This window comes from Ictidomys tridecemlineatus, chromosome 15 (genome assembly GCF_052094955.1).
Source record: "Ictidomys tridecemlineatus isolate mIctTri1 chromosome 15, mIctTri1.hap1, whole genome shotgun sequence".
Classification (NCBI taxonomy): Eukaryota; Metazoa; Chordata; class Mammalia; order Rodentia; family Sciuridae; genus Ictidomys; species Ictidomys tridecemlineatus.
Window position 1 is genome coordinate 51,075,400 of NC_135491.1, and position 25,724 is coordinate 51,101,123.

Consider the following 25,724-nt stretch of genomic DNA (forward strand, 5'->3'; position numbering starts at 1 on the left):
AAGTAAGTCCCATTTGTTGATTCTAGTTATTAACTCTTGTGCTATGGGTGTCCTATTAAGGAATTTGGAGCCCGACCCCGCAATATGTAGATCAGAGCCAACTTTTTCTTCTATCAGGTGCAGAGTCTCTGATTTGATATCAAGCTCTTTGATCCATTTTTTTAAGTCTACTGAAGTGATGTGTTACATTTATTGATTTCTGTATGTTGAACCAACCTTGCATCCCTGGGATGAACCCCACTTGATCATGGTGCACTGTCTTGTTAATATGTTTTTGTATGCAATATGCTAAAATTTTATTGAGAATTTTTGCATATATGTTCATCAGGGATATTGGTCTAAAGTTTTCTTTCCTTCATGTGTCTTTGCAAGGTTTTGGAATCAGGGTAATACTAGCCTCATAGAATGACTTTGGAAAGATCCTCTCCTTTTTTTCTTTTCATGGAATAATTTGAAGAGTATTGGTGTTGATTCTTCTTTGAAGGTCTTGTAGAACTCAGCTGAGAATCTGTCTGATCCTGGGCTTTTCTTGATTGGTAGGCTTTTGATGGCATCTTTAATTTCATTGCTTGAAATTGATCAAAGCTTTATTTTCTTGTACCTGAAACTTCACCCTAAGTCTATGAAACTTTTCTTCTTATACATAAACTTACCCTTGATTTTTTTTAGAGCCAAACTTATCTTTCTATACCAAAGATGTCTAAATAAAAAATGATAACAGTATAAGATAACTTATTTATCACTGAATATTGGTAACAGGATGCTTTATAATCATAAATTAGAGATGAGAGCATCCACATAGCAGTTAGCATAAAAAAAACATGCATGAGAATGTTTTAGGAAAGGGATTTTTTGGAACACTCTCTTTTTGTTAACCATTCAACCTCTCATAGATAGTTAACTAAATTTTGTTCAAGAATGTCGTTTAGAGTGAAGACCCTGTGCAATCAATATGTAGTTTAGAGTGAAAACTCTGTGCAATCAATAGTTTTTATTGAGAATAGAAGTAAGTAACATCACCATCAAAAAAAATCTCCCCTCAGTATACAGGAACAGGGTTCAGACTCAGCTTCTTAATTCAAACAGCCAAAATAAATAGGAATAATATATCAAATTATGGGGTTTTTTTTGTACTGAAGATTGAAGCCAGGCCTGCTTTACCACTGAGCTACATCCCAGTCATTTTTGTTTTGAGAGAGGGTCTCACGAAGTCACTGACAGCCTTGCTAGGTTGCTGGGGCCGTCTTGACTTACATCGGTCTCAGCCTCCTGAGTCCCAGGGATTGTGTGTACCAAGGCACCTGGCCTCCAATAATGGGTTTTAAGACAGTAGACATGAAGTGACAAAGGACAAGTTTCCCTGAGAGGTGAGAAGCCAGGCGATGGCTGTGACTGCCTTTGTTTATTGCTTGTGGAGAGTTTCCAGGCCAGGGTGGAACAAGTGGAACCCAGACTGAGTTGGCGGCTTTCCTGAGTTGAGGAAATGCAAATCTGAGTTTGGAGAGGAGTGAAGGGTACAGAGAACCGTGGGTCCTTGTGGAGAATTCTGGTTGAGCGCTCAGAGGAGTACTCATCAGCCCACATGAGTGAAGAGACTATCTGGGACCAGGAGAAAATATTAAAAACTATTATGAGTAAGAAGTTTGTCATTCTCACAGGGCTGGGGATGTTGCTTGTTCTTACTAGTCATGCAAGAAAAACTCATAATTCATAGGGCATTGGATGGACCACTAAGGAAAGTCTTGTCTCAGAAGTAGGGAATCATTAACTCTAAGTAAGGGACGACTGTAGAGACACCTAACAAAATCAGAAAAGCAAGACTTGAATGGATCAAATTATTTCCAATTACTTAACTGTACCCAAAACAAAAGCATGTAAAATTTGTTCAAAGATTAGTAGACATATGCAAAGAAGTGGGAAATAATGAGAATTAGCTTTAATAATGAGAAAAACTAATAGTATAATTATCATTATATGAAATACAGGAATATTGGAACATAAACCAACGGTATCAAGTAAATATCTGTAAGTCCATATTATCTGATATATAAATGGAGATGTTACATTTTGGATGTGAGGTGTCCCTCCAAAGCTCACCTGTGAGATAATGCAAGAGGGCTCAGGTGAGAATTGATTGGGTTAAGACTGGAACAACCCCATCAGTGAATTAATCCCCTGATAGGTATTAACTGCATGGTAACTGAAGTGGTAAGGGTGTGGCTGGAGGAGGTGAGAATGAGGGCGTGGCTTTGGGGTATATATTTTGGTCTGGCCAGTGGAGTTCTCTGTCTCTGATTCCTGATCACTGTGATGTGAGCTACTTCCCTCTGCCACACTCTTCCTCCATGATGTTCAGCTTCACCTCAAGCCCTGGAGGAATGGACCTGGCCTTCTCTTGACTAAGACCTCTGAAACTGTGGGCCCTCAAAAAAGCTCTTCCTCCTCTATAATTGTGCTGTCCAGATCCTTCAGCAGCAGAAAAGCTGACTAAGACAGGAGGAGAATACACCCATCTGCCTTGCAGAAGTTCCCTATGATTTACATAGCTACATCCACTCTCAAAGAGGCAGAGGATAATTGCCCATTCTTTAATAGTGGGCTTTGCACAATGACTTCCTTTCAAAGGGGAGGTAAGAAAGGAAGAAGAAAAAAAAAAAGGTTAAACCTTACAATGGAAAAGCTGACGAACACTACTTCCATCCACCGATCCAGGTCAACATCATCCTTGATAAGTCATGTTATTCGTATGTACGTTTGATATGATGTGGTAGAAAGCCCCGTTCTCCTCCACAAAGCTCGAAATCTCCATCTAATCATAAGAAAAACCACAATTTCCATTAGAGAAATAGCTGACCAGTGTATCTTTCGGCTGTCAAAATAATAGAAAATAAAGGAGGTTGAGAAACTGTCACCGTGAAGGAAGTTCTAAGGAGATCTGAATGTAATGTGAATTCTTGAGTGGGATCCCAGAACAGACTACACTAGATTAAAGACGAAGGACATCTGAAGATGGTATTCACCTTAGTCAATAATCATATACCAATATTGGTTCATGAGTCGTAGAAAACATACCAAATTATTATAAAATACAAGAGAAACTGGGCGTGGGGGTGAAAATGAACTTTCTTGACTATCTTTGTAATTTTTCAGCAATTCTAAAACTTTAAAAATTAAGATTATGTAAAAGTAATAAATTTCAAATGTCATCGAAGACACATTCACTATCTAATATATAACATTTTAATCAGAATGATATCTAAACCTAAATACCCTACAATCTATTAAAACCTGAATATTTGAAATATTGTTGAATTTTGTAAATTATATAGGCACACAATATGTGCATATATATAATGTACATATTATATATATATAATTTCTCTAGATAGGCAGGAATTCCAAAATTCTTGTTTTATTATTGCAGTACAACATAGGGAACATGAATTTCTTTCATTATTATTTGTTTCTGAAGAAAGCATCCAATGTTGCCTGTAATTTTTATCTTAATTTGCCAATTAAGTGGAAATTATTATGGAAGGGTTGTGTCAGGTGAGATGTTAATAGGAAAAGTGTACTTCTAGAGCTTTGGGTATTTGTAAAGTTGTAAAGCTCAGTATATGTGTTATTATTAAGGTCATCATTTATACTCTTTAACATACTGATTAAAAGGGAGAAAAAACAGTACCACTTTGGGCAATAAAAAATTGACAATGAAACATGCATTTGTGTTATAGAACAAGCCCCTTAATTAAAAATGTGACATAAATATGATTAATAAAATATTAACCCTATAAAAGGTTAATTAAACCCTATAATGGCAATGACTACTGTTTTTATATATTTTCTGATTATAGCCTAGAAAATGTTGTTTATTTAGTATAAGTATATGAGGAGAGAGATCTTGGCAAAAATTTTGTTGCCTATACTATATTTTAGTTATTAAAGCTATCAATATTGAAAAGTGACATCAGCAAGATGGCTGAATAGAAAGCCTCAGACCTTCCTGATCCCACAGAGATATTAACTTAACAACAGTACACGCCCAATCACCTTGGTACAAACTCGGAAAACCAGGTAAGAAGTTCCTGCACCCCAGCCAACTGTGAAGTCAATTGAATGGAAAAGGCTGGTAGGAAAATCATGCTACTTATTCACCAGAGCCCTTCTCCAAGTACAGTACATTGTGATCAGGAGAAAAATCTCAACTTTCAACCTTTCCCTGGGGAGGAAAAAAAAAGATGAATTGTACGTTCACCATTCTGACTTTTCTTAGGACTTCCTGAGGGACTGGTTTCTGTCTTTCCTGATTTTAAGCACTGCCACTGAACTTAACCACTGCCAGGTTAGGGCTGAGGAGAACAAAAGTGAATCAGTTTACCAGAATGATAGTGTCTGTATTCTCCCTGCAGACACCAGGGGGAACTCTCAAGTAGGAACGGGCAAACTTCTTCAATGAGATGATAGATACAGGCCCAGAGAGGAGGCATTAACAGAAAAGGTTTAATAGGTCTTTAGAATATCTATCCCAGCTGAAATGTTAAGGTTATCTTTGTATAGAATCAAATTTCCAAGACTGGGAGAGGTGGGTGATTTTCAAACCTTTAAGACTCAACAGAAGAGGACAGTGCATACAAAGAAACATGGAAACGTGGCCCAATTGAAGGAACATATTTAATCTCCAGAACCAACCCTAAACAAATGACAATATTTGAATTACCAGACAAATAATTCAAAACAACCCTCATAATATGCTCAATGGATTAAAACAGTACAGGCTACAAAATAAAAAGAGGAAATGAATGGATGGATTGATGAGAGTATCAACAGAGAGAAACTACAAAGAAACGGAAATTCTGAAGTTAAAAAATATGAAAACTGAATTAAAAAAATTCATGGGTTGGCAATATAGCTCAGTTGGTAGAGTGCTTGCCTTGCATGCACAAGGCCCTGGGTTCAATCCCCGGCACCACACACACAAACAAAAATCACTATAGAGAACATCAGACCTGACCAGGAAGAAGAAGGAATCAGTGAACTTGAAGATGGCATATTCAAAATCATCAGGTCAGAGGGCCAAAGAGAAAGAAAAAAGAGAATGAAGGAAAGACAGTTTGAGGAACATATGGGACATCATTAAGCAGAACAGCACACATATTGTTGGAGTTCCAGAAAGAAAAGGAAGAAAGGATTGAAAGTCTCTAAAAAAAAAAAGAATGGCCAAAAAAAAACTCCTCCAATCTGAGGTAAGAAATCGATACACAACTCCTCGGTTTATACCCAAAGGACTTAAAAGCAGTACACTACAGGGACGCAGCCACATCAATGTTTATAGCAGCATAATTCACAATAGATAAACTGGGAACCAACCTAGATGTCCTTCAGTAGATGAATGGATAAAGAAACTATGGCATATATACACAATGGAATATTACTCAGCATTAAGAGAGAATAAAATCGTGGCATTCACAGATAAATGGATGGAGTTGGAGAATATAATGCTAAGTGAAGGAAGCCCATCCTCAAAAAACCAAAGGCTGAATGTTTTCTCTGATATAAGGATGCTGATTCATAATGGGGATGGGGAAGGTGGGCATGGGAGGATTAGATGAACTCTAGATAGGGCAAAGCAGGGGGAGGAGAAGGAGGGGGCAGAGGGGTAGGAAAGACAGTGGAATGAGATAAACATCATTACCCCGAGCACATGTACGAAGACACAATGGTGTGACTCTACTTTGTGTACAACCAGGGACATGAAAAATTGTGCTCTGTTTGTGTGATATGAATTAAATTGCATCCTGATGTCATATATAACAGAATAAATAAGAAAAGCACATCATAATCAAACAGTCAAAAGCCACAGGAATAATTTTGAAAGCCTGAAGAAAAAAATAACTTCTATACAAGGGAATTGCTGTTAGATGATCAGTAGAAACTTTGCAGGCTAGAAGGGAACAGAATGATCTAATCAAAGTGCCGAAAGATAAAAACTGACAACCAAGAATACCATATCCAGCTAAACGAACTTTCTAAAATGAAGGCAGAGTGATGACTACTAAGGGAATTTATCACTAATGGACTTGTCTTATAAGAAGTACTTAAAGGGGTCCTTGAAGTTGAAGTAAATGGATGATAAATCACAACATGAAACCATACAAAAATATAAAACACCACAGTGAGGGTAAATATGTAGACCCATAGAATCCTGTAGTACTTCCAGTTAATTTAATTTTTTAATTTTTTTAATTTATTTTTTTTGAGAAGGGGTCTGGCTACGTTCCCAGGCTCATCTTGAATTCCTGGTGTCAAGCAAATTCCTGCCTTAGCATCCCGAGTGCCACTGAGCCAGGCTGCCTTCAATTGTGGTTAGAACAAAACTGGGTTGAAGTTCAGTGATAGAACAGGAAGACCTGAACCCCACCACAGAGCACTCAAACCTCACACACACACACACACAGTAGTACACAACCACTGCAGAATACACAGTCTTCTCAAGAGCAATGGATATTCAACCAGATAGACCCCACTTGAGGCCACAGAACCAGTCCTCACAGGTTTTATAAGACCAAAGTCATACAAAGTAATTTCTCTGTTCGAAGTGGAACGTAACTGGTGGAAATAAACAAGCAAAAAATCCACATATAGGTGGAAATCAAACAGCTCACTGTTTAACAACCCAAGAGTTAAAGAAGAATCCCCAGAGGAATCTAGATACTATCTAGAGACAAATAACAAGAAAAACACAGCCTACCCGGCCTACCGGGACTCGGAGCAGGACTAGGGAGGAAGTTGGTGGTGGTACATTCAAATTAACAACCAAACCTCACACTTCAATAAACTAAAAAGAGAGGAAAAAGCTAAAACAAAAGTTGGGGGAAGAAAGGAGATAACAGGGGCTAGAAAAAAATGAAACGGAGAAAGGAAAACAAGTTGATGAAACCTAATGTTGTTTGGAAACAAACTATTTTCACAAACAAGGAAAATGGGGGAAGAGATTCAAATGAATGCAATTAGAAACGAAGGGGGGTGGACATTGCAACTAATGTCAAAGAAATTAAAAGGGATGAGGGAGAACTGCTAGGAACAGCTATCTACTGACAAAATTGGATAACCAGGAAGAAAGAGACATGAACTCCTTCAACTCAAGAGCAAGACAGCAAACCAATCTCAAAAACAAACAAACAAAGCACAATTAAAATTGGGCAAAATAATAGACAATTCTCCAAAGAAGATGGAACTGGCAAGTTTATGAAAAGATGCACAATGTCACTAATTACAAGAGCAACACAAATTAAAAACCACAATTCTATCTCACCTATGTCCTTTAGTACAGCCACTATCAAAAGAACAGAAAATAATAAGCCTGGGCAAAGATTCAAACAAACAACAATAAAAAACTGAAACCCTTGTTTGCTGTAAGTGAGAAGTTGAAATGGTTCAGCTGCTATGAAAACCGACATGAGCCTTCCTCAAAAAGTTAAAAATAGAATTGCTGCACCATTCAGCAATCCTTCTGGGTAATTATGCAAAAGAATTGAAAGCAGGGTCTTAGAGACATTTTTATGCTGGCGTTCATGGCAGTGTTATAGCCAAGAGGTGGGAGTACACCAAATATCCACTGACACATGAATGAATATAGAAAATACATGTGTATGATGGAATATTATGCAGCCCACAAAAGAAGTAACTCCTGTCACATGTTTCAACATGTATGAACTTTGAGGACATTATGCTAACTGAAGTAATCAGAGTCATAGAAACAGTAGAAAGATGTTTGCCAAGGGCTGGTGTGTGACAGGGTTAGTGTTTAATGGGTAGAGGCTTTCAGTTTACAGGATGACAAATTTCTAGAAATCTATCACACCATAATGTCAATATTTTTTAACACTACTGAGCTGTATACTTTAAGGTGGTAAGTTTAGTGTATACATTTTTTTTTTTTGAAATCACCACCACAATAAAAACAACAGTAAAAGCAATATGTCTAAAAAGTCAGTTTCATTTTGGAAATATAAATATAAATCAAAATTCAGAATAAAAAATGATTACTAGGGTTTGAAATGAAAACATGTTATAATAGAACTATAGGTTGAATAATTATTAGCTACATAATGGAAACAGAGAAGTTGGATTTTAATCTTTCTAGTGTTTTGATATGACTTTGTGTCACTATGGCCCGATGGTCCTTTTCTAGTCTAGGCCCAGAAGCTTCCATGTACCAGTGTGGTGGGACACAGAATTCTCTGGTAAATCATGCCAAGGGCATGTGGAAAGGGTGATTTTATAAATTACAGAATCTTGATGTGAGTCACAATACTTTCTCAGGTGAGACCCGATCCATACCATGATAGGCATACACCAGACCCTAAGCCTCCCCGGTGGTGATTTTTCTTTTTTTTCTTCATTAGTGGAAAAATACAAAGGGACTTGCGATTCAAGTCTAAATCAGCAGTGCAAAACCAGGCAAAATTAGATCTCTATACTTTTCTAATTTCCCCCTTATTTTTTCTGACATTGAAGACCATCCCAGTGGGGATGGAGAAATGAAGCGCCAGTTGGCAGGTCTTGGTGACAACCCTTTTCTGCCACCGGTGAGTCACTCCTACGGACAAGCCGTAAATCCTCTGCTCATCAGATTTCCATGTGGAGTGCGGTGTGGTTGACATCACGATTACAACAGCAACGCTGATCACGTGCTCCTGGGATGATCATGCTACTGGTCATTCTCTTGCTCATTACTTGATGCACGGAGGAGGCATCCCAGGATAGGGGTCAATCAGCAACTTGCCCAAGGACACGCAGCTGGTGGGCGAGGCCAGAGCAGGCACTGAACCTGCTACCAGCTCTGACCTTGTCTGCTGAAGCCACTACCCAGCCGGTAGAGTCATTATGCAGAGATCTAGTGCAGGGAAGTGATTGAGGGCCCACTAAGTGCTGGCCCTCAACAGATGGTCCCATGTTATGTCACCAATGGCCAGTGTCAGTGAGTCACTTAGGGATTCAGCTGCCACTGTGGTTCTATCTGGGCCTTCCCCTCTGTGGCCATCAGGCAGGGGCAAGTCTGCTGGTCAGTGCTGGCTTTTAACTCCTTTCCTCATCACCGTGTACAGATAGGAAAAATCCCTTCTGAATGGCTGCGAGGATCACTTAGGATCATTGATACTTCGCCCTAAGTTTTCATTGTGATGAAACATTCAGGTTATTTTTTTTCATTTTTGTTCTCTGTGTTGATCTTTTCAAAATCTGTCCTCTCCCCTCTTCTATGGGAACAACTAATACAGTTTGACTAGGAAGATAACATTTTTCTTCTGAAGAGCCCAAGAGCCTGTCCCTCACTGTGGAGCTATTAAAAGTCACAGTTTCAGAGCTGGCCATCCAGAAGGTCAAGTCCAGGTACCCCTGAGGGCACCCTGGACATACTTCTCAACTTCATGGAGGTCTAGTCTCTTGGTCTGTTCCAGAGGCACAATGATGTTTCCTCAAAGCATTGCTGCCATAATTAGACAACAGGGGCATACAGTATGTGTTCAGTAAATTTACCCCCCTTTAATAATCCTGTAACTAATTGTCAGTTAACATAGTTATGGCTGAGAAATCAAAACCAGGAGGGTAGGTCTAGGAATGCAGAGTAAACCCTCCAGCACTGCTTCTCTCTTGTTCAGCTGTTCTTCTAGGTCTTGGGTTTGTGCTGCCCCTGACTGGAGGCAGGGAGGTGGTGAACACCTGAACACACGTCTCGGGACAAATCCTAGGGTGAGACCAGTAAAACTGGAGTCGGAAGGATGAAGTCCAACTTCAACGCTTGCTAACTCTGTGGCCTCAGTCAAGTAATTTACATTCTGTGTTCTTGTTTTCTCGCCTGTAACTTAGGAAAAGAGAAAATATCCGCTCTGCTTTGTTTTGCAGCCAAGAGCTAAACAAATATGCTTAGCTTTTATGGATGCTTCTGTCATCCTCCCTGCTTTCATTCAATCTCCGGGCAAGTTGGCTGGTGCCAGCTTAGGTTTGTTCGAATTTGTAATCACCAAGAGGTGGGCGAGAACCCCGGATTCCCATCTTTATAAAATCTAGCATCGTATCAGTAAGACATCTTGACGTTCATTCTAAAGAGATTATCTATCTTCTCTGACACCATCTGATATGCTCCTCATTATGTGATCTTAACTTCCTTATTTAAATATTTGAAGATTCTGTTTAAGAAATACCATCCATGAAATAGCCATTAGAAGAGTAATTTCTCTGTAAGCCATTGATCTTCTGCAGTCAACTTTAGTCTTCTCTCCTTTAAACAATTTGAGTTATATCTTTGCATTGTTTAGTGTTGGGGTGTGTGTGCGTGGGGGCGGGGGAATGGTCCCTTTAATCAGGATCCTATCATGTGCTTTTTGGAGCCTCCTGGGAATTGCTGTTAAAGAATCTGATTGTGAATGTGACTGTGCATTCACAGCAAGATGCTCATATCAAAATAAATCCACCCAGAGCATCTCATTTGTAGATTTGTACTCCTGAAGCACTAACTAAAATAAGAAATGTTAATTTCTTGTAGACTATTACCAGATGATTTTTAAAGATCTGCCAAGCAGGAGTGTCTGTTCCCATGTGAGGAATTTCCATAATAAATTCCTGGCACCAAAGCCGAAGAGGATAGTTTTATAGAAACAGAGAAAAACAAAAGCAAGTATTCTCCCCGAGGACAGTTTTAGCTACAACTTCCCAAGGCTGCTTCGTTATTTCTGTTCTCATTTGATGCTTTTGTTTGGAAACGTAATGCAGTTTTTACCTGGATGGACTCCCGGGATCTTCAGGAAGAGCTCAGTCGGTGGTCTGGCACCTGTCAAATAGGAGACCTCCCCAAAATCAGAAGGCTCCACCGCCTGGCCTCTTCCCCCACCCCCAGGGCCATCAGGGGGAAAAAAAAGGGTTAAGGATTATTGGAGATCAGAGGGGAGGGGAGGGAGCCCCGAGGAGGCCCAGGGCAGGAGGCCTCTGGGTCCAGCTTTCATGACCTGCAGCCTGGCTGAGCTCTGAGCGCTGCTGCTTGCTGCTTGCTGCTGCGTTCGGAGGAGGGATGGGAGGAAGGACGCGGCTGCCAATCTCAGGGACCACTGCTGCCAGGAGTGGGCGTGGCCTCATCGGTGTGGATGCTTGTTAGAAAAGATACTGGGTGCTTTCCAGTGAGGAGTCAGGGCTGTGTGTGTGAGGGAGGGGGGCAGGCAGAGAGAGAGAGAGAGAGAGAGAGAGAGAGAGAGAGAGAGAGAGAGAGAGAGAGAGGAGAGAGCAGGAAAGAGGGAGGGAGATAGGAGGGGAAGGAGGGAGGAGAGAGGGAGAGACAGAGAGCAGACCTGGAGATACTGAAGATCCAGTCGGAGCTGGGAGAGGGACTGAGAACCCGTCTCAAGCGCTGCTAGAGCCACTCAGGATCTTTTGGGGGAGCTGGGTAAATAGGAGCATGGGGTCTGTCGCTGGAGCCTTCCTCAAGATGCTTTTCCTGTTATCTACTCACAACTGGAGCAGAGCGGAAGCTGGGAATTCTTGTAAGTATACAGCCAATGATTTAAAACTTGCAGGGGGGCTCCCTGCAAAACTTTGATTCGATTGTTTTTTTTTTTTTTTATGACTGTTATTTGCTGCTGAGATGGCTGCAGAGCCTATTGCTCTCAATGATGAAACATCATTTAAAAATCCTGCAACTAGGACCCGGGGTTGATGCTCCTCTTTCCTCTTGAACAGGTCAGCATAGGCAAAGTGTGAGCTCTCTCTCTCTCTCTTTTTTTTTTGTCTACGACTGGGATCCTACTCTCTTGTCTTTGAATATTCATTGAGGATGCTCAAGTTCTAGTAAAACATTAAATTAGCATCTTAACCAGGGTATCGCCTGCGAATGTCTTCATTTCTTCCTTTGAGGATTACTGCATTTCATTGGAATGATGTCTAACGTGAAAACAACCGGCAGACTTTGCACTATGCTGCATTTAGCTTAGGTTTCTGAAGTTTGCGATTTGGCAGAGGAGTAGCTGACTGGCTGCATCTTTAAAATGATGCAGGCTAATAACTGAAAATGTACTGCAGACTTGGGAGCCGGCAGGACTGGTGGAGGCAAACCTCAGTATCAGAGCTGTGTCCTGGCTCCTTAGACAAGGAGACTTGGAGCTCTCCTGAGAGAGAGCTGATCCCCACATTTGACTGAAAGGAAAAAAAAAAGCATTCAGGTGATCTCTTTTCAAAAGTGTGTTCTTTACTGGTTGGCTTTTCTGCTTCATGGATTCGTGATTGAATATTTCTGATTTTTGAGTTGATGGATTCAGGGAAGATTTGTGCAGATCTTGTCTCTAATTTAAAAATCACCCCAAATAATTTGGCAGACTCCCTTCATCCATTTGTTATTAGAGATTTAAAAAAAAAAGTTTTAAAAGTTGTATTTGGTTCTCTAAAGGGGAGAAATTCCCCCTCCACAACGAGTGAAAAACAAGCTCAAGAAATCCAACTTTTTATTTCTTGCATTTTAAAGGAAAATCCCATTTGCTCATTTGCTTTTCAAGAAAGGGCTATGAGGCCTCTTCAGGAATTTATGCTGCTGCTGTGCCACCACCAGCCTAGGGTTGGGGGACTGAAGCCAGCAAGCAGACATTTGGTGTGGGAGGGATGTCATCTGACTTCACTCAAGGGCTCTCATGTGAGAAAAAACATTACAAACTCACCATCCCTAGCCAAATGTCTACCCCGGGCTGCATGGTGACTGTGATTCCATTCGCTGTGTTTCCATCACTAGGAATTCACATAACCTCAGGGTGCATCTATCCCTCTCTAAGGAGAAAACTTCACTCCAGGTGCTGCTCTGTGTTTCAGATTCAGTTTTAAATTGGGTGTGTGGGAATCCCAGGAAGTCAAGAAAATTTGCATAACTTTCCCTCATCAAAATCTTGGAATCCTGCAAGGGAGTACAAGCTGTTGACAGTGTTGCAGCCAACCAACAGACAATACAGACACCCACACCCCGAGGGAAGTTTTGTAGGAAAGGCATCAGTAATTCATCTTCCAACTGCTGAAGTTCAACCAAAAAGGAAGCACTAGAGGTCACTCTTACAATGTGCAGCACATCAGTGCAAGGATCAGTCCCTCAAGACAAGCAGAGCTCAACACTGGCCTAACACAGCGTGTTTTTTTTCCAACACGCTGCGTCTGGTTGGGTTTGCGGTATATTAAGAGGTTTAATTGGGTTGCTAGTTGTATGAAAGTGGAAGGAGCCGATCAACATGGAAGAGCTTTCTTTTGCAATGTATCTTCCCAGTAAAGAAAAGGTGAGATGCTGAGATCTGAGAGCTCAATATTCCAGTCTGCTCAGCTCTGTCTGGGCCTCTTGCTGACACTTAAAATCTCAATCCTGATTCTGAATTCATTCAGCCTCAGTTTCTTTAGGAAGTCATGTAATGCTCTCTTTAACACTGGCTGAACTTCGAGAACCTATACACTTTAAATTCCCAGGAACTTTCAAATAATAAAGTTGGAATTCTTGGTTGGCACATCCATCAAGAATTGACTGTTCTTCAAGTGTCAAAAATGTCATCAATTGCCTTCATGTAATTTACATTGCATTTTGTAATTTCTTGTTACCATTTGGGCAGTGTGATTTGCAGCTGTATATAAAAGGAAATATTTCATTTCCTAATTTTTATTTTATTCCTCAGTATTTGGGAAGGATTCACTTTGTGGAAGAAGCAGGTCCATTTTGTTGGCAGGTCACAGTGGAAAGTAGACCATGCGTTTTATCCTTTTTGGAAGAACAGGTCTATATGTTCAGGAGCAAATTGGGAATTTGCAAAAGAATGAGCAACCATCAACTAGCATGTGTTTCAAAATGTTCTAATAGCTCTAGTAATTCTTCTGGACCAGACCACATATTGGTAAAAAAATGAATCCATCTTGATTACTAATATTAAAGTCAGAACTGAATGTGAATAAAAGAATTAAAAGTCTGTCTCTTAGGCAAATACAAAGACCTTTGTCATCCACTGAGTTGCTAGTTGTTGGTCCAACATGAATGCTTTCACAGGGGAACTCTGTAGACATAGGATTTAAGTGTACTTGACTTTGGAATATTAATTGATCTTTCTACTAGAAATATTCTATATAAATCTAAATATGTATAAACTTAGACCCATGTGCTTGTACACTTTGGGGGGCCCCTGATAAGTACTCTCCTGCCTAAGGATGAGACATAGTGAATGGATCACATTCTTTGCCTACTGGTGTGCCACTGGACATTTTAAAAGTAGTGAATAAGGCCCTAGATTTTTCTCTTTGTTCTTGTTGAGGTGAGTTTGTTATTATATGAGATGTCCCTTTCATGAAAAGGTGGAGACAGATCCTGGTAGATGGGCTTGATCTGTGAGAAGCTACACTGACTCTTGTTTTCTTCACTTCCTACTAAGAGACACACACTAAAAAAAGAGAAGCCATCTCTTTATTTTGTACTTGGTCTGAATAGTAAGACTGTGTTGGAGGAAGGGTAAGAGAAAGAGCAGGTGTAAGTAGTTTGGCTGATAGGAGTCCTGCTTTAGTTTCACCTGGTAGATCATGCAATGGCGGACCTTTGGCCTCAGACATACATACTTACTGTGCCTTACTTGAGAAGAACTGATGCTTACCAAGGAGCTGACCGATGACTTAATTAGAAGTTAGCTTCTCACCGTGTTCTTTTTTTTCTAATAGAAATAAAGGATAGAGTTGATATTTACCAGAAGGAAACATTAAAATTGTGGTAAAATCAGTAATTGATAAAAGTAATCACCCGAGTAGATGGCCACTTTTGTGGGTCTTTTGGACAGATCCTCAAATTGCTAAAACTCAACTTTGAAACTTTCTCTTTCTTCCTCTCCCCCAAATTCATCTCTATGGCCAAAAATAGCTAGAAAACAATAATGAAGTATGGCTAAATATAATTCTATAATGCACTGCCTAAATGGCTAACTTTGGATGGAAATGACTAGTGTGCACAGTGACTAATTTCTCTACTAGCAGTGGTGATTTATTTTCATCCACATAGTGAATTCTCTGCATTTACTGCAGCCACCTCAAATCATGTTTGACAAAGGCAACCTTTGACTCTAGGGTAACATAGCTCATAAATTAACATAGGTATCAAACATGACTTCCAGTGAGTGGTACCTGGTGCTTAAAGTAAGAGTCATTATGGTTATCTTCTGAAATTAGTTTTTGGATTTATATCATATATAAACAATTTCTCTATTGGAGCCTATATATATATATATCCAGATTAAATTGACTTCTTCAGTGAAAGCAAATTATTAGAATTGTATCACATCAAGTATAAGTTAATGTAGTATTAGGCTTAGAAGTGGGTAAATTATGGCCCACGAACCAAATCTGTTCTGCTGCCTGTTTTTCTATGGTCTATGAACTAAAAATGATTTTTCACATTTTTAGCTGAAAACAAAACAAAAGAAGCATTGTTCATGGTTCAAAATAATTATGTGAAATTCAAATTTTAGTCATCTGTCTTATTTGTAGGAGTGTATGAGAAAAATTTGTACTGGAATATTATATTTTGAATTTTATAAATAAAATTTTTGTTAAAATTATTTTACTCATGGTCTCTTAGTACCTACATGATATTCTTTACTATCTGATCCTTTATAGAAAATATTCATTGACTTCTGATGGAAATATTATACAATGTAATATAATGACAAGACAGAGATAGTGTATAAATTATACTAAAGTAACATTTAGCATTTAGTCAGTCATTTAGTTCAAAATGCCCCCCCCCACCAACCATAGAGTTGTGGTACTGAAGGTAATTACAATATTTCTAGGAGTTATAATAGAAGAAACCTTCAAGCTAATATTTTTGTCATGTTTCTTCTTAAATATTTGATTGTCCAAAAATCTTGTTATTTCAATGAGTATGCGTTATTTATAATTATTTGTAAATTTTCAGCAGTTTTGGTTGATCATGGAGCATTTTAAGTAATCTTATAGTCTAGGATGTTTAAAATAGCATGTAACTATTTGCCTCTTAGATATTTAGAATAAAAATGCTGCTGTAACTTTACATTTTCACGAGTGTGAAATATTCCACTTCATATTAATCAGGAATTTTTTTTTAATAATTTAAATTTTTTTAATTAAGTAATTCTATGAGGGAAATGCTTATGTTTGAAGGGTGTTTGTGCTTCTATGCTTTTTAAAGCAATAGCTTCCTGAAAACACTGAAATTGGCAAGATTTCTAGAGCAAATTTAAAAATAGATTTTCATTTAAGCACTACCCACTGAGAATTCACAATAATTAAGGAAGTGCCTTTCACCTTCTCATGCTAGTATAATTAATTTGTATGTAAATATCTTCTCCATTTGGAGTTGTACTTACTTTTTAAAATGTTTTTATCAATACACTGTAGTTATATATAACAATGGATTCATCTTGACATACTAATACATGTGTGGAATGTAATTTGCTCCATTTCAGATCTCAGAATTTCTACTCTCCCCAACCCCTGTTCCCTTTTCTATACTTTACTGGTATTCCTTCTATTTATTTATTGTTTTTTTTAATTGGAGATTTGTGTATTTATTTTTGATATCTAAAACCTGATCACTGAGTTCATTTTATTTACTTTACACTATGACTTTTTTAAAAAAAGTAAGTTGAAATGTGATAGGTTACAGAACTCATTGAAATATCATTTTAGCATTCTTTTCAAAACAAATAGCCATTTGTCAAAAGTTTATTTTTTATAATAATGGTTCAATGGTTCAGCTCCAAATGAAGAATTCTATGTGTCATAAAAAGACCAATCTCCAAATCAAAACAAACAAACAAACAAACAAACAAAAACCTACGTACGACAGCCTCAAGGAACATCTTAAAATGTGACTTAGTCTGGGTGTCAATCAAAATTATGATGTAATTCACGATCATCTGTGAACAGAGAATCAGGGATAGTGACATTGGCACTGCATGACTTTGAACTTGTTTTTACCTTAGAATATCAGTCTGGCTTTACAAATACCTGTTTTTCTCAATTTGATACTATGTTTAGAATTCAAATCTCTTTTACTTCAGATTAATCAATATTGGGCCCTTACTATTGTCAACTAATGAATCACTTGACCTTTAGTTTGCCAATTAGTCCCAAGTTATCTAAGAAATCCTTCACCAACCTTTTAAACACCTTCCCCTTTCCTCCTTACTGATTGAAAGTTTACTTAATGGTTTAGCCTCTGAAAACAGTGGGAAGAACAAGAGAAATGTATCCAATGTTGTTACATAAACCTCAGGTATTTATATTAGTAGCAGAACATGTCTGATGAAATATTGAATAATGCAGACTTTGATCTGATATTTCCCAATGGCCTGGAATTACAGTGATTGCTTATGGTTTACTTCTTGTTGTTTTCGTTCTTATTAACTTGCTTAGTATTTATCTGGAACCATAGCTAGTTTTAAAGTAAACTAATATGATAGAGAAGAGCTGACCCATCACAGAATATGTGGTTAAAATAGGAGTTTCCTGAATTAACCACATTTACAAAGTGAAATGAGCTGTGTTTGCATTGTTGCTGGTGGTTGGGGGAATTTAGAATACTTGAGTGACTGTTTTAATGGATATGTCAGTTAGAAACCTTTAGAAATACTCTTTAGCAAACAGATTTTTAAGAACAGATCTTGGATTGTAACATCAAACTCTTAAGATTCATTGGATATTTTTTTGCTTTATAAAGAAAAATCTCAGAAATGCCTCAAACTACATGTAGATAAAAATTATGGGATGTTAAGAGATGATGTGATTACTGAAATTTTTCTCCAAGGAAGAATGAACTCCCCAGTAAACTGAATATTCTGAAATGATATAATTTACCCTTAAGATGAACATTGTATTAAGTAGATTTTGAGTTTTTTTTTTTTTTTAAAAAAAAGATTTAAATTTCTTGAGAAGTAATAGTTTACCTGTGGCTCTAAGTTAAATAAATTGAATTTCTGAATAAGGCAGATGCTGTCATTTGTTGGATTGGCTTCTTAATAGCTTGGGGAAGAAACTTTGATGTCAGATTTCAACATTCAAATTGCTTCAGTGAATTCTAAGAATGTCACTGACTATGTGTTTCAACTAAGTATGAATGCATGCCCACATGCCCACATATATATGTTTATGTGCACTTGACTTTTGGAACCTGCCTTCCTTGTTCTGAACTTAAGATTTTTAGTCTCTGTGAGGTGCTCATCAGTATAGGGGCTGGTGGCTCTGTGCAGGTGAAGACCATTTCTGATAATATATTATTGCACTAGGAAAGATGCAGTACATATTTCCCAATTGACTTTTGAAGGACAAAGTTTTCGCTCCAAATTCTTTTATCAAGGTATTTACATGCATGGTACCTGACACGGTAAAATCACGTAATGATAAAGGATATGCATGCAAACTCCGTTACAAGTTACCACCCATTGTTACTTCTGTTGGTATTTGGAAAAGGAAGATATGTATATAATGTTTTCCCCCCTTTCAATGTATTTTTTGTCATGGTTCATGGAAAAAGTGGTACTCTGGTAATAAAATTGGGGAAACAGCATAACAGGAAGTAAAAATGAGCCTGTTTATGTTACAGTTAATGAGTCATTCCAATGTAATCATTGGAAAAGTGAGTGAAGCCTGAAGACGTTTGACATTTTAAGTAGTTCAAAATTAGTAACTATAAAATTTTTTAATGCCATAAGTGTTTAATAGAGTAGTGATGAAATTTATCTCTAAGGTTTTTAAATCACAAAGGAAAAATGGTATGATATGTATCATAGCTATAGCTCTAATTACGTTTTTTTTTTTTTTTATTAAGTACCTCTCATTACTTAGCAGGGCTCTGGAATAAGGCATTACGTGCTTCTAAATCGTAAAAGACATATTTGTTTCTGTAACCATTTCTTTCCCACTGGCAATTATGGTACTTAACCAAATGGGGTCATAAGCTGATATTAGTTTAGAAGTAGTATTTAAATATATAAATTCACTTGTTTTCCTAAATCACATTTATTGTATAATTTTTCAGACAAACTATAACCTGTAATTTTATTATTTGACTTACTATGCAAGTATTAACCTACAGAGATTTAAAAAAAAAAAAAGTCCTTTGTTTAGTCAGCTTTTTCCCTGCTGTGACTATAAGACCCGACAAGAACAATTTTAAGGAGGAAAACTTTATTTGGAGGTTCACAGTTTCCGAAGTCTGAGTTCATAGAAGGCTGGCTCCAATTCTCAGGGCTTGATGAGAGGCTGAACATCAAGGCAGAAAAGTATGGTGGAGGGAAGTGGCTCACCTGATGATCAGGAAGCAGAGAGATTCCACAGGCCAGATACAAAATGTATACCCCAAAGGCTTGACCCCAGGAACCCACCTCCTCCAGCCCTACCCTACCCACCTTCAGTCACCAGCCAGGTTCTCAAAACCCTATCATTTCTCCTCTAAACCTTCTTGCATTGTTCCCACATGAACTTTTGGGGGACATCTCACATACAAACCATAACATCTTTGAAAAAAGATGTTGATAAATTCTCCTAGAAATTAATCATAGTTTTGGAGTTGGTAATTGCCTGGTTGACCTTGAATAGACATTCAAATATCTTGGCCCACAACAGAGAACCCATATTTTCTTGTCAGTAGGAACCAGTCGGTCATCTACTAGATCCAATGGAGGAATTCTTAAAGAACTTGAGAAGGTTAAAATTTTAAGCTTATGGCTTTGCTTTAAAGTATTGCATATAGATACATATAAAAACACACCCATATACTTATACACACCATACATATATGTATATGCATTTTTATGTATATGTATATATAAGCAAATAGAACATATATTAAATGTATATTTTCTATATTTATTGGATCTTCAAGACTTGTCTTTTAAAATCTGTTCATCAGTGGATGACCAGGAAGAAGAAAGAAGTTAACTGAAAATGATCTTTAAGAGAAATGAGTTTCTGTGCCTGTGTGTGTGTTCACACAAACATCAGAGGCTCTTGGGGTGAGAATTGGTAGGGGAACGGGGAGATGGTGCTCTTATGTTTCACAACTTTGAACTGAGTAGTGTTGGGATATAGAAGCTTGTTCCTTATTTACCATGCATACCAGAGTTGTCTTAGTAAGCGTTTACAGCAGAGTATGAGGATAGATATGCTTATCTTGATGTGAATGTCACTCAATATACGCGTGATTGAAACTTTACATGGTACCCATAAATATATACAATGTAAAGAGAAAATATATATCACAACCCCTCTCCCAACGACAAGAGCAAAAATGTAATGTGTAGGATTAACAATGAACAAACTGTCCTTTGAGATCCAGTGTAAATTCATCCCAAACCCAAGAAATCATATTGCCATTTTGTGATCTCAAAGTTCTTTGTTTTCTAGAGTTTGATATGAAGACCTCAGGATCTCTGGTGTAATTCAACCCACCTTCTGGTCAGTCCCTGAGTACTGGTCTTTGTGACCTAATAACTGAAGTCAGAAAATGGTAGCAGAGATGTGGGCTTTAAAGCCACTGGGGAAATTTAAACATGATCCAACTCTCCAGAGCAATGCGGCATAGTGATACTGGTACCCGGAGAAGGGCGTCATAAACAGAGTTGAACATTTTTCACATCATTCACTTTTATCTCTTAATTTTGACTGATTTTAAACAAAAGGAAACTATCTCCGAGGCAGAAAACGGCATGAGTGCTTAGTGATCCTCATAATTAAGGATTTATAATACATATTTACATTTGCCATGTTTTAGATGTTTAGGACTTAATTAAAAGAACATTGCTGAAATAAAAGCAATTCCATCTAAATTGGTGGTAAGGGAATTCTGTGCAAGGTTATAAAGCTGCTCAATTAGGTGCCCCTGTTCCATAGTGCGTATGATTTCTGTTTTTATTTTAACTGTTGTACTTTAGCGCATAGACTGTGTTATAATCCTGTTAAGAAAGCTTCATGTGCCTCTAAGACGTCATAACACTACCCCGTAAGTATCATAAGATGTGTAGCCTTTCCCCAAACAAACAAAACACAGAGACAATTTGGGAAAAGAACTAGGATACAGTTAAGGAGACAAAAGAGCAAATACTGATGATAACACTGGGTTTCTTAAACTCGTAGGATTCTTTATCACAAAATGGAATATGATAAAAATAAAAGACTTTCATGACCCAAACCAGTATCTATTAAAGGAATGGAGAAAGTAGGCTAATAAAAAATGATGTAGGCTTTTAGGTGCTAAGAATAAAAGTATGCCCACAATAATTTGCTCTGAGTAAAATGTAAAACTGAGATTAAATTACTTTTTTTACTGGTTCCCCTGTAAATGACCATATCTATTTCTTGAAGCCTTGTTACGTGCTTCCCTTGTGTGTGTGTGTGTATATACACACACACACATATATAAATACACATACACAATTATATGTGTGTGTTTACAATTTATATATACACATTGTAAACACACACATATAATTGCAACGTAAAGTAGATTAGAATGAAGGCAATGTATGTAGCATCATTAATCGCTGAAACGTTCTCTGAAGAAGATGCCAGGAAGTTCTCTGTTTTTCTGAGTTAGCAAAATCGAGCCTCCTGTGATCATTTTCCTCTTTCATTTTCCTGGATATGAGGACGATCTGGCTGTGACATCTGTCACATTAGCGATTGCCAGGGTTGATTTGGCTCCCATGGCTGGCGAGGCAGCTGTCCTGCTTGCTACCTCGCCACTCCCTGTGATTCCGTTCACCTCACTCCACATCACGCCGTATTCTAAAATACCGCACCTATTCATGTATTTTTAGATAAGCCTGACCTAATACATTCATAAATTTAATCAGTCTGAAGATTTTTACTTTTGTTTTAAAAAGGGCCAGTCCCGCCTTGCGGCCCTGTTTCGTGGTTAGGCTTTCTGATGTCAAGTTGGGATGTCTTAGCATAGCAACCATGTCTGGCTAACCTGTATTTCGGATCTTTCTATTTTTGTCTGTTTTCTGTGCTTTCTTTCGAACATTCCTGGTGGCCCCCCCACACACACACACAATCCTACCCCCCACCCATCCTCTGGCCTCCATCTCTTGGCCTTTGTGTCTGTTGCTCTCTTTACCTGGGTTGTCCTCAGTCACCTCCCTTTAAGTCCCCCTGGAACTTGTGAAAGCAAGCCCACCTCTTTCCCCCACCGAGCCTTACCTGAGCCGACCACCTGGACTCCATGTTCTGGAGCAGAAATCTACAGCACCTGAGTGCTCACCTATTCCTGCTCCAATCAGAGTATCCAAAGGGATTTTTATAGGTAAAAAGTCTTCTTTACAAAACTTTAAAACCTCTCACCTGTATCACCTAGCACAGTACCTGGAATAGAGAGGATTTTCAGAAAATATGGAAAAAATACATTCATGGATGGTTGGTATTTTGATTTTTAGTTGAAACAAAAATCTGAGGAGATGAACAGATGCATTTTTACTTAGGAGACCATTTATTTTTGCTGTCCTTTTATTTGACTATATTTATTTTTGACCTCTGTTACTTTTCATTTTGTTAGGTTGAGTTCTTCATTCTGTTTTTTTTAGGGAGGAGGCTTGTTCTCTAACGGATCTATTCCCACTGTTCCTCACTCTCCCCTCCCTCTTTTTTTATTGAGAGCAAATATAATTCACTAGGCCACTAGATCAAATTGTTTTAGATTGAGGACTCTCAGTGGACAGGCAGACAAAACACACACCATGAACATAAAGTAAACGCAGAGCGGCCCACCCCTCCCAAGTGACCCTGAGGCCTCTCCATCTCTGTAGCCTCCTGATCATGACTTGCCATTTGGGATAGTTCTACAAAGTACTTGATGTTCTGGGAAGGAGTATTCAACTCTCCATCCACACTGGCTTTCAGCTCCTCTGTGTTTATTTTGCAGTTTCTGATTTGAGAACCTTTCTCCTTTGTGGAGGGTAGGAAAAAAGAGACCTTTCTCCTCTGTCTTTTCATCTCCAACTTTATCTAGAGTGTACCATAGCTCCCTCACTCTTATCTACAAACATATGCAAGACATTTCTTTTCATTGCCTTGAGCAAATTTTTCTGGCATGAATGAGTTCCGAACTCTTATTTTTCCTCTTTTAATTGCACACATGCCTCTTTTTAAGGATTTTCCTGTAAAACTCCATCATTTCTTCTTAGATTCCTCTCACGTTTCCTTCTCCTCGTGGTCCACATTTGCGATTTTTATTGCCAGAATCTTACAGTGCGCAGCCTTCCACACAGGTTGACGTGTGCTGTCATTAACAATGACAGATACTCCTGTTGCACTGGGCCCTGTGAACCCAAAGGTGGTTCAGGGTGCATTTTTTCATTTCCTCCTCACACAATCCTGGAGCCTTTGCAGCAGATGTTGTTCTGACTTTTTTTACAAACTGGGAAACAAAGTTAGAAGGTGCATCCAAAGGCACTGAGCAAGGAATTAACAAAGCTGAAACTCAGACCCAAGGCCGGTGACTCCAAACCCCTTGCTCTGGGAAGTGGAATTTGCCTTCTTCTCTAGGGGAACCTTTGAATTCATGTCACTGAGTATTAAAACACATATTTCCATTCTCAGGGTTCCCTCTTTGGTGTGATTATGATTTTTAAAAACATATGTATAATCATCCTACATATTTGTGGGGTACAGCGTGACATTTTGACACACGTATACAATGCGTAGTGGTCAGATCCGGGAAGTTGATGTGTCTGTTTCCTCAAACATTCATCGCTTCTTTGTGCTGGGAACACTCACCATCCTTTCTACTATTTGATTTGAAATGTGTCAGTTGTTGTCGACTGTAGTTATCCTACCATGCTAGAGAACACTAGAATTACTCCTCCTATCCAACTCATCCCTGAACCCATTAACTGTCCTTTGTCCCCCTCACCCTACCCATTCCCAACTCTGGTAACCACTATTTTACTCTCCACGGTCTGTGAGACCAACTTTTTCCCTTTCACATAGATGTGAGAATGTGTGACATTTGTCTTTCTGTGACATGAGAAATTCTAGGAGGATGCCTTTTCTTTTGTCTCAGGATCCCGTCACTTGTATTTTAGTCAGGGTGAGGTGACAGCCACTTGCTCAGGGGGAGATAAGAATAAAAGTTTCTCCTCTGTAAAAATTTCTCCACCAACCTGTTTGCTTCCTGGTGCCCAAGTCCCATCCATTCGCTTCCTCTACATCCCTTCTTTGAGTCAATGTCTTCTAGAATAGGACGTGAATCAGCCCAAGTGGCGAGAACAGTCAGCTCCGCCTGCGCTGCCTGACCAAGGTGTTCAGCTGGTTTTCTTTCTTCCCTCCATCCAAGCCCTTCTTCTCCCTGAGCTCAGGGACACGTATCTTCATTTGCTGTGTTGTTGGCTAGAGCCGCCATGACAAAATACCGCCGGCTGAGTGGCGCATAGAAATCAATTTGTTTTCACAGTTCTGGAGGCTAGAAGTCCAAGATGGAGGTCGCATCAGAGTTGGTTTCTGGTGAGTTCTCTCTCTCTGGCTTACAGAGGGCCACCTTCTCACTGTGTCCCCACCTGGCCTTTCTCCTGTGTACCCGGACACGGAGGAGGGAGAGAGACATGGAGTGTCTGGTGTCTCCTCCTCCTCTTACTTGGATACCAGTCCTGTCCCATTAGGGCCCAACCCTTAGCACATTATTGAACCATAGTCACCACGTTCAACGTCCCCTTTCTAAATATTTTACACTGGGGATTAGAGCTACAACATGTGCATTTGGTGGTGGTGGTGGTGATGGGGGACAGCATTCAGTCCATAGCAGATTTTCTCCTGTTGCAATCGCCTACAGGAAGTGACTTTTCTCTTGGTATTTGGGAGAAATTTTTGCAAGTTCAGCTGATAGGTTGATTTTACGGATTGAAATGCGATGGATTGGTGAAGTGCTTCTTCTGGGGACCCTCCTCCGTGGCCTTGCTGGGATCATTCCCGGTGTCTTCATGGATATCACCACGGCCCTGTCCCTTCTCTTTCTCTTACCCTTTACCTGCGCGTTCTAGCTGCTTCTACCCAAGAGTTCTGATATCCCTTAGAGGTGTGTATCTCACTGATACCCAAACTGCCTATCCATCATTTCACAACAGTTTTATGTCTGTGAAGCAAGTAATTTCCTTTGAGCACATTATTCTATTTCAAATACTCCTTCCAACAGTCTTGGCGATTCATAGGATGATAATTTATTGCTCGTTGTTAAAATCATCTCTTTATTTATCACCGACATTCTCAGAGCTGTTATCACAAGGATTATTTTATCCCCTTCAAATTACTTTCTCCTTTGTGTTGCTGAGCTCCGGTTGTGGTATGATTTGCTCTGTGTGTTTCCTGCAGGCCCTTCCCAAAAGTTGATCTTGCAGTTAGTCATCTCTGGAACTTTCCTACTTCCTAATCCATAAATCTCCGAGTACACATCTTTTCCTCCTTCTATCTGTGATATATTCTATCCCCAGTCCCCAAACAAAACTTAAAACAAACCAATAATCTTTATTTGGATAACTTTTTAGAAGTCACCTTAAAATTAGTCTGATTTTATATTTGGAAAATGTCCTCCAAATAGGGGGAAGCGGGACAGATGTTTGCCGTGTATTATTTCCGTCAATCTTGACTCAGCATCTGTTCCTGCTCCCGGTCTTTCCCCACAAGCATGTCTTCCCATCCTCTCCAGCGCATTTCTC

General features: G+C 38.9%; 1 protein-coding gene and 1 long non-coding RNA gene across 2 annotated transcripts in view; one reads left to right on the plus strand and one right to left on the minus strand.

Moving 5' to 3' along the window:
* Positions 1 to 953: 953 nt before the first annotated feature.
* On the minus strand, positions 954 to 11,296 carry LOC120887837 (uncharacterized). Its single transcript, XR_005731123.2, has 4 exons — positions 11,004 to 11,296; positions 10,778 to 10,828; positions 2,671 to 2,809; positions 954 to 1,599 (listed from the first exon to the last, which is right to left on the minus strand). It is a non-coding gene; the product is annotated as an uncharacterized LOC120887837 (long non-coding RNA).
* Positions 11,297 to 11,314: 18 nt separating this feature from the next.
* Positions 11,315 to 25,724, plus strand: part of Cntnap4 (contactin associated protein family member 4) — a 239,533-nt gene continuing 225,123 nt past the window's right edge. The window contains exon 1 of the mRNA XM_005318444.4: positions 11,315 to 11,531. Coding sequence (XP_005318501.2) covers positions 11,447 to 11,531 — 85 coding nt within the window. The 5' untranslated portion in view covers positions 11,315 to 11,446. The remainder of the gene's footprint in view (positions 11,532 to 25,724) is intronic.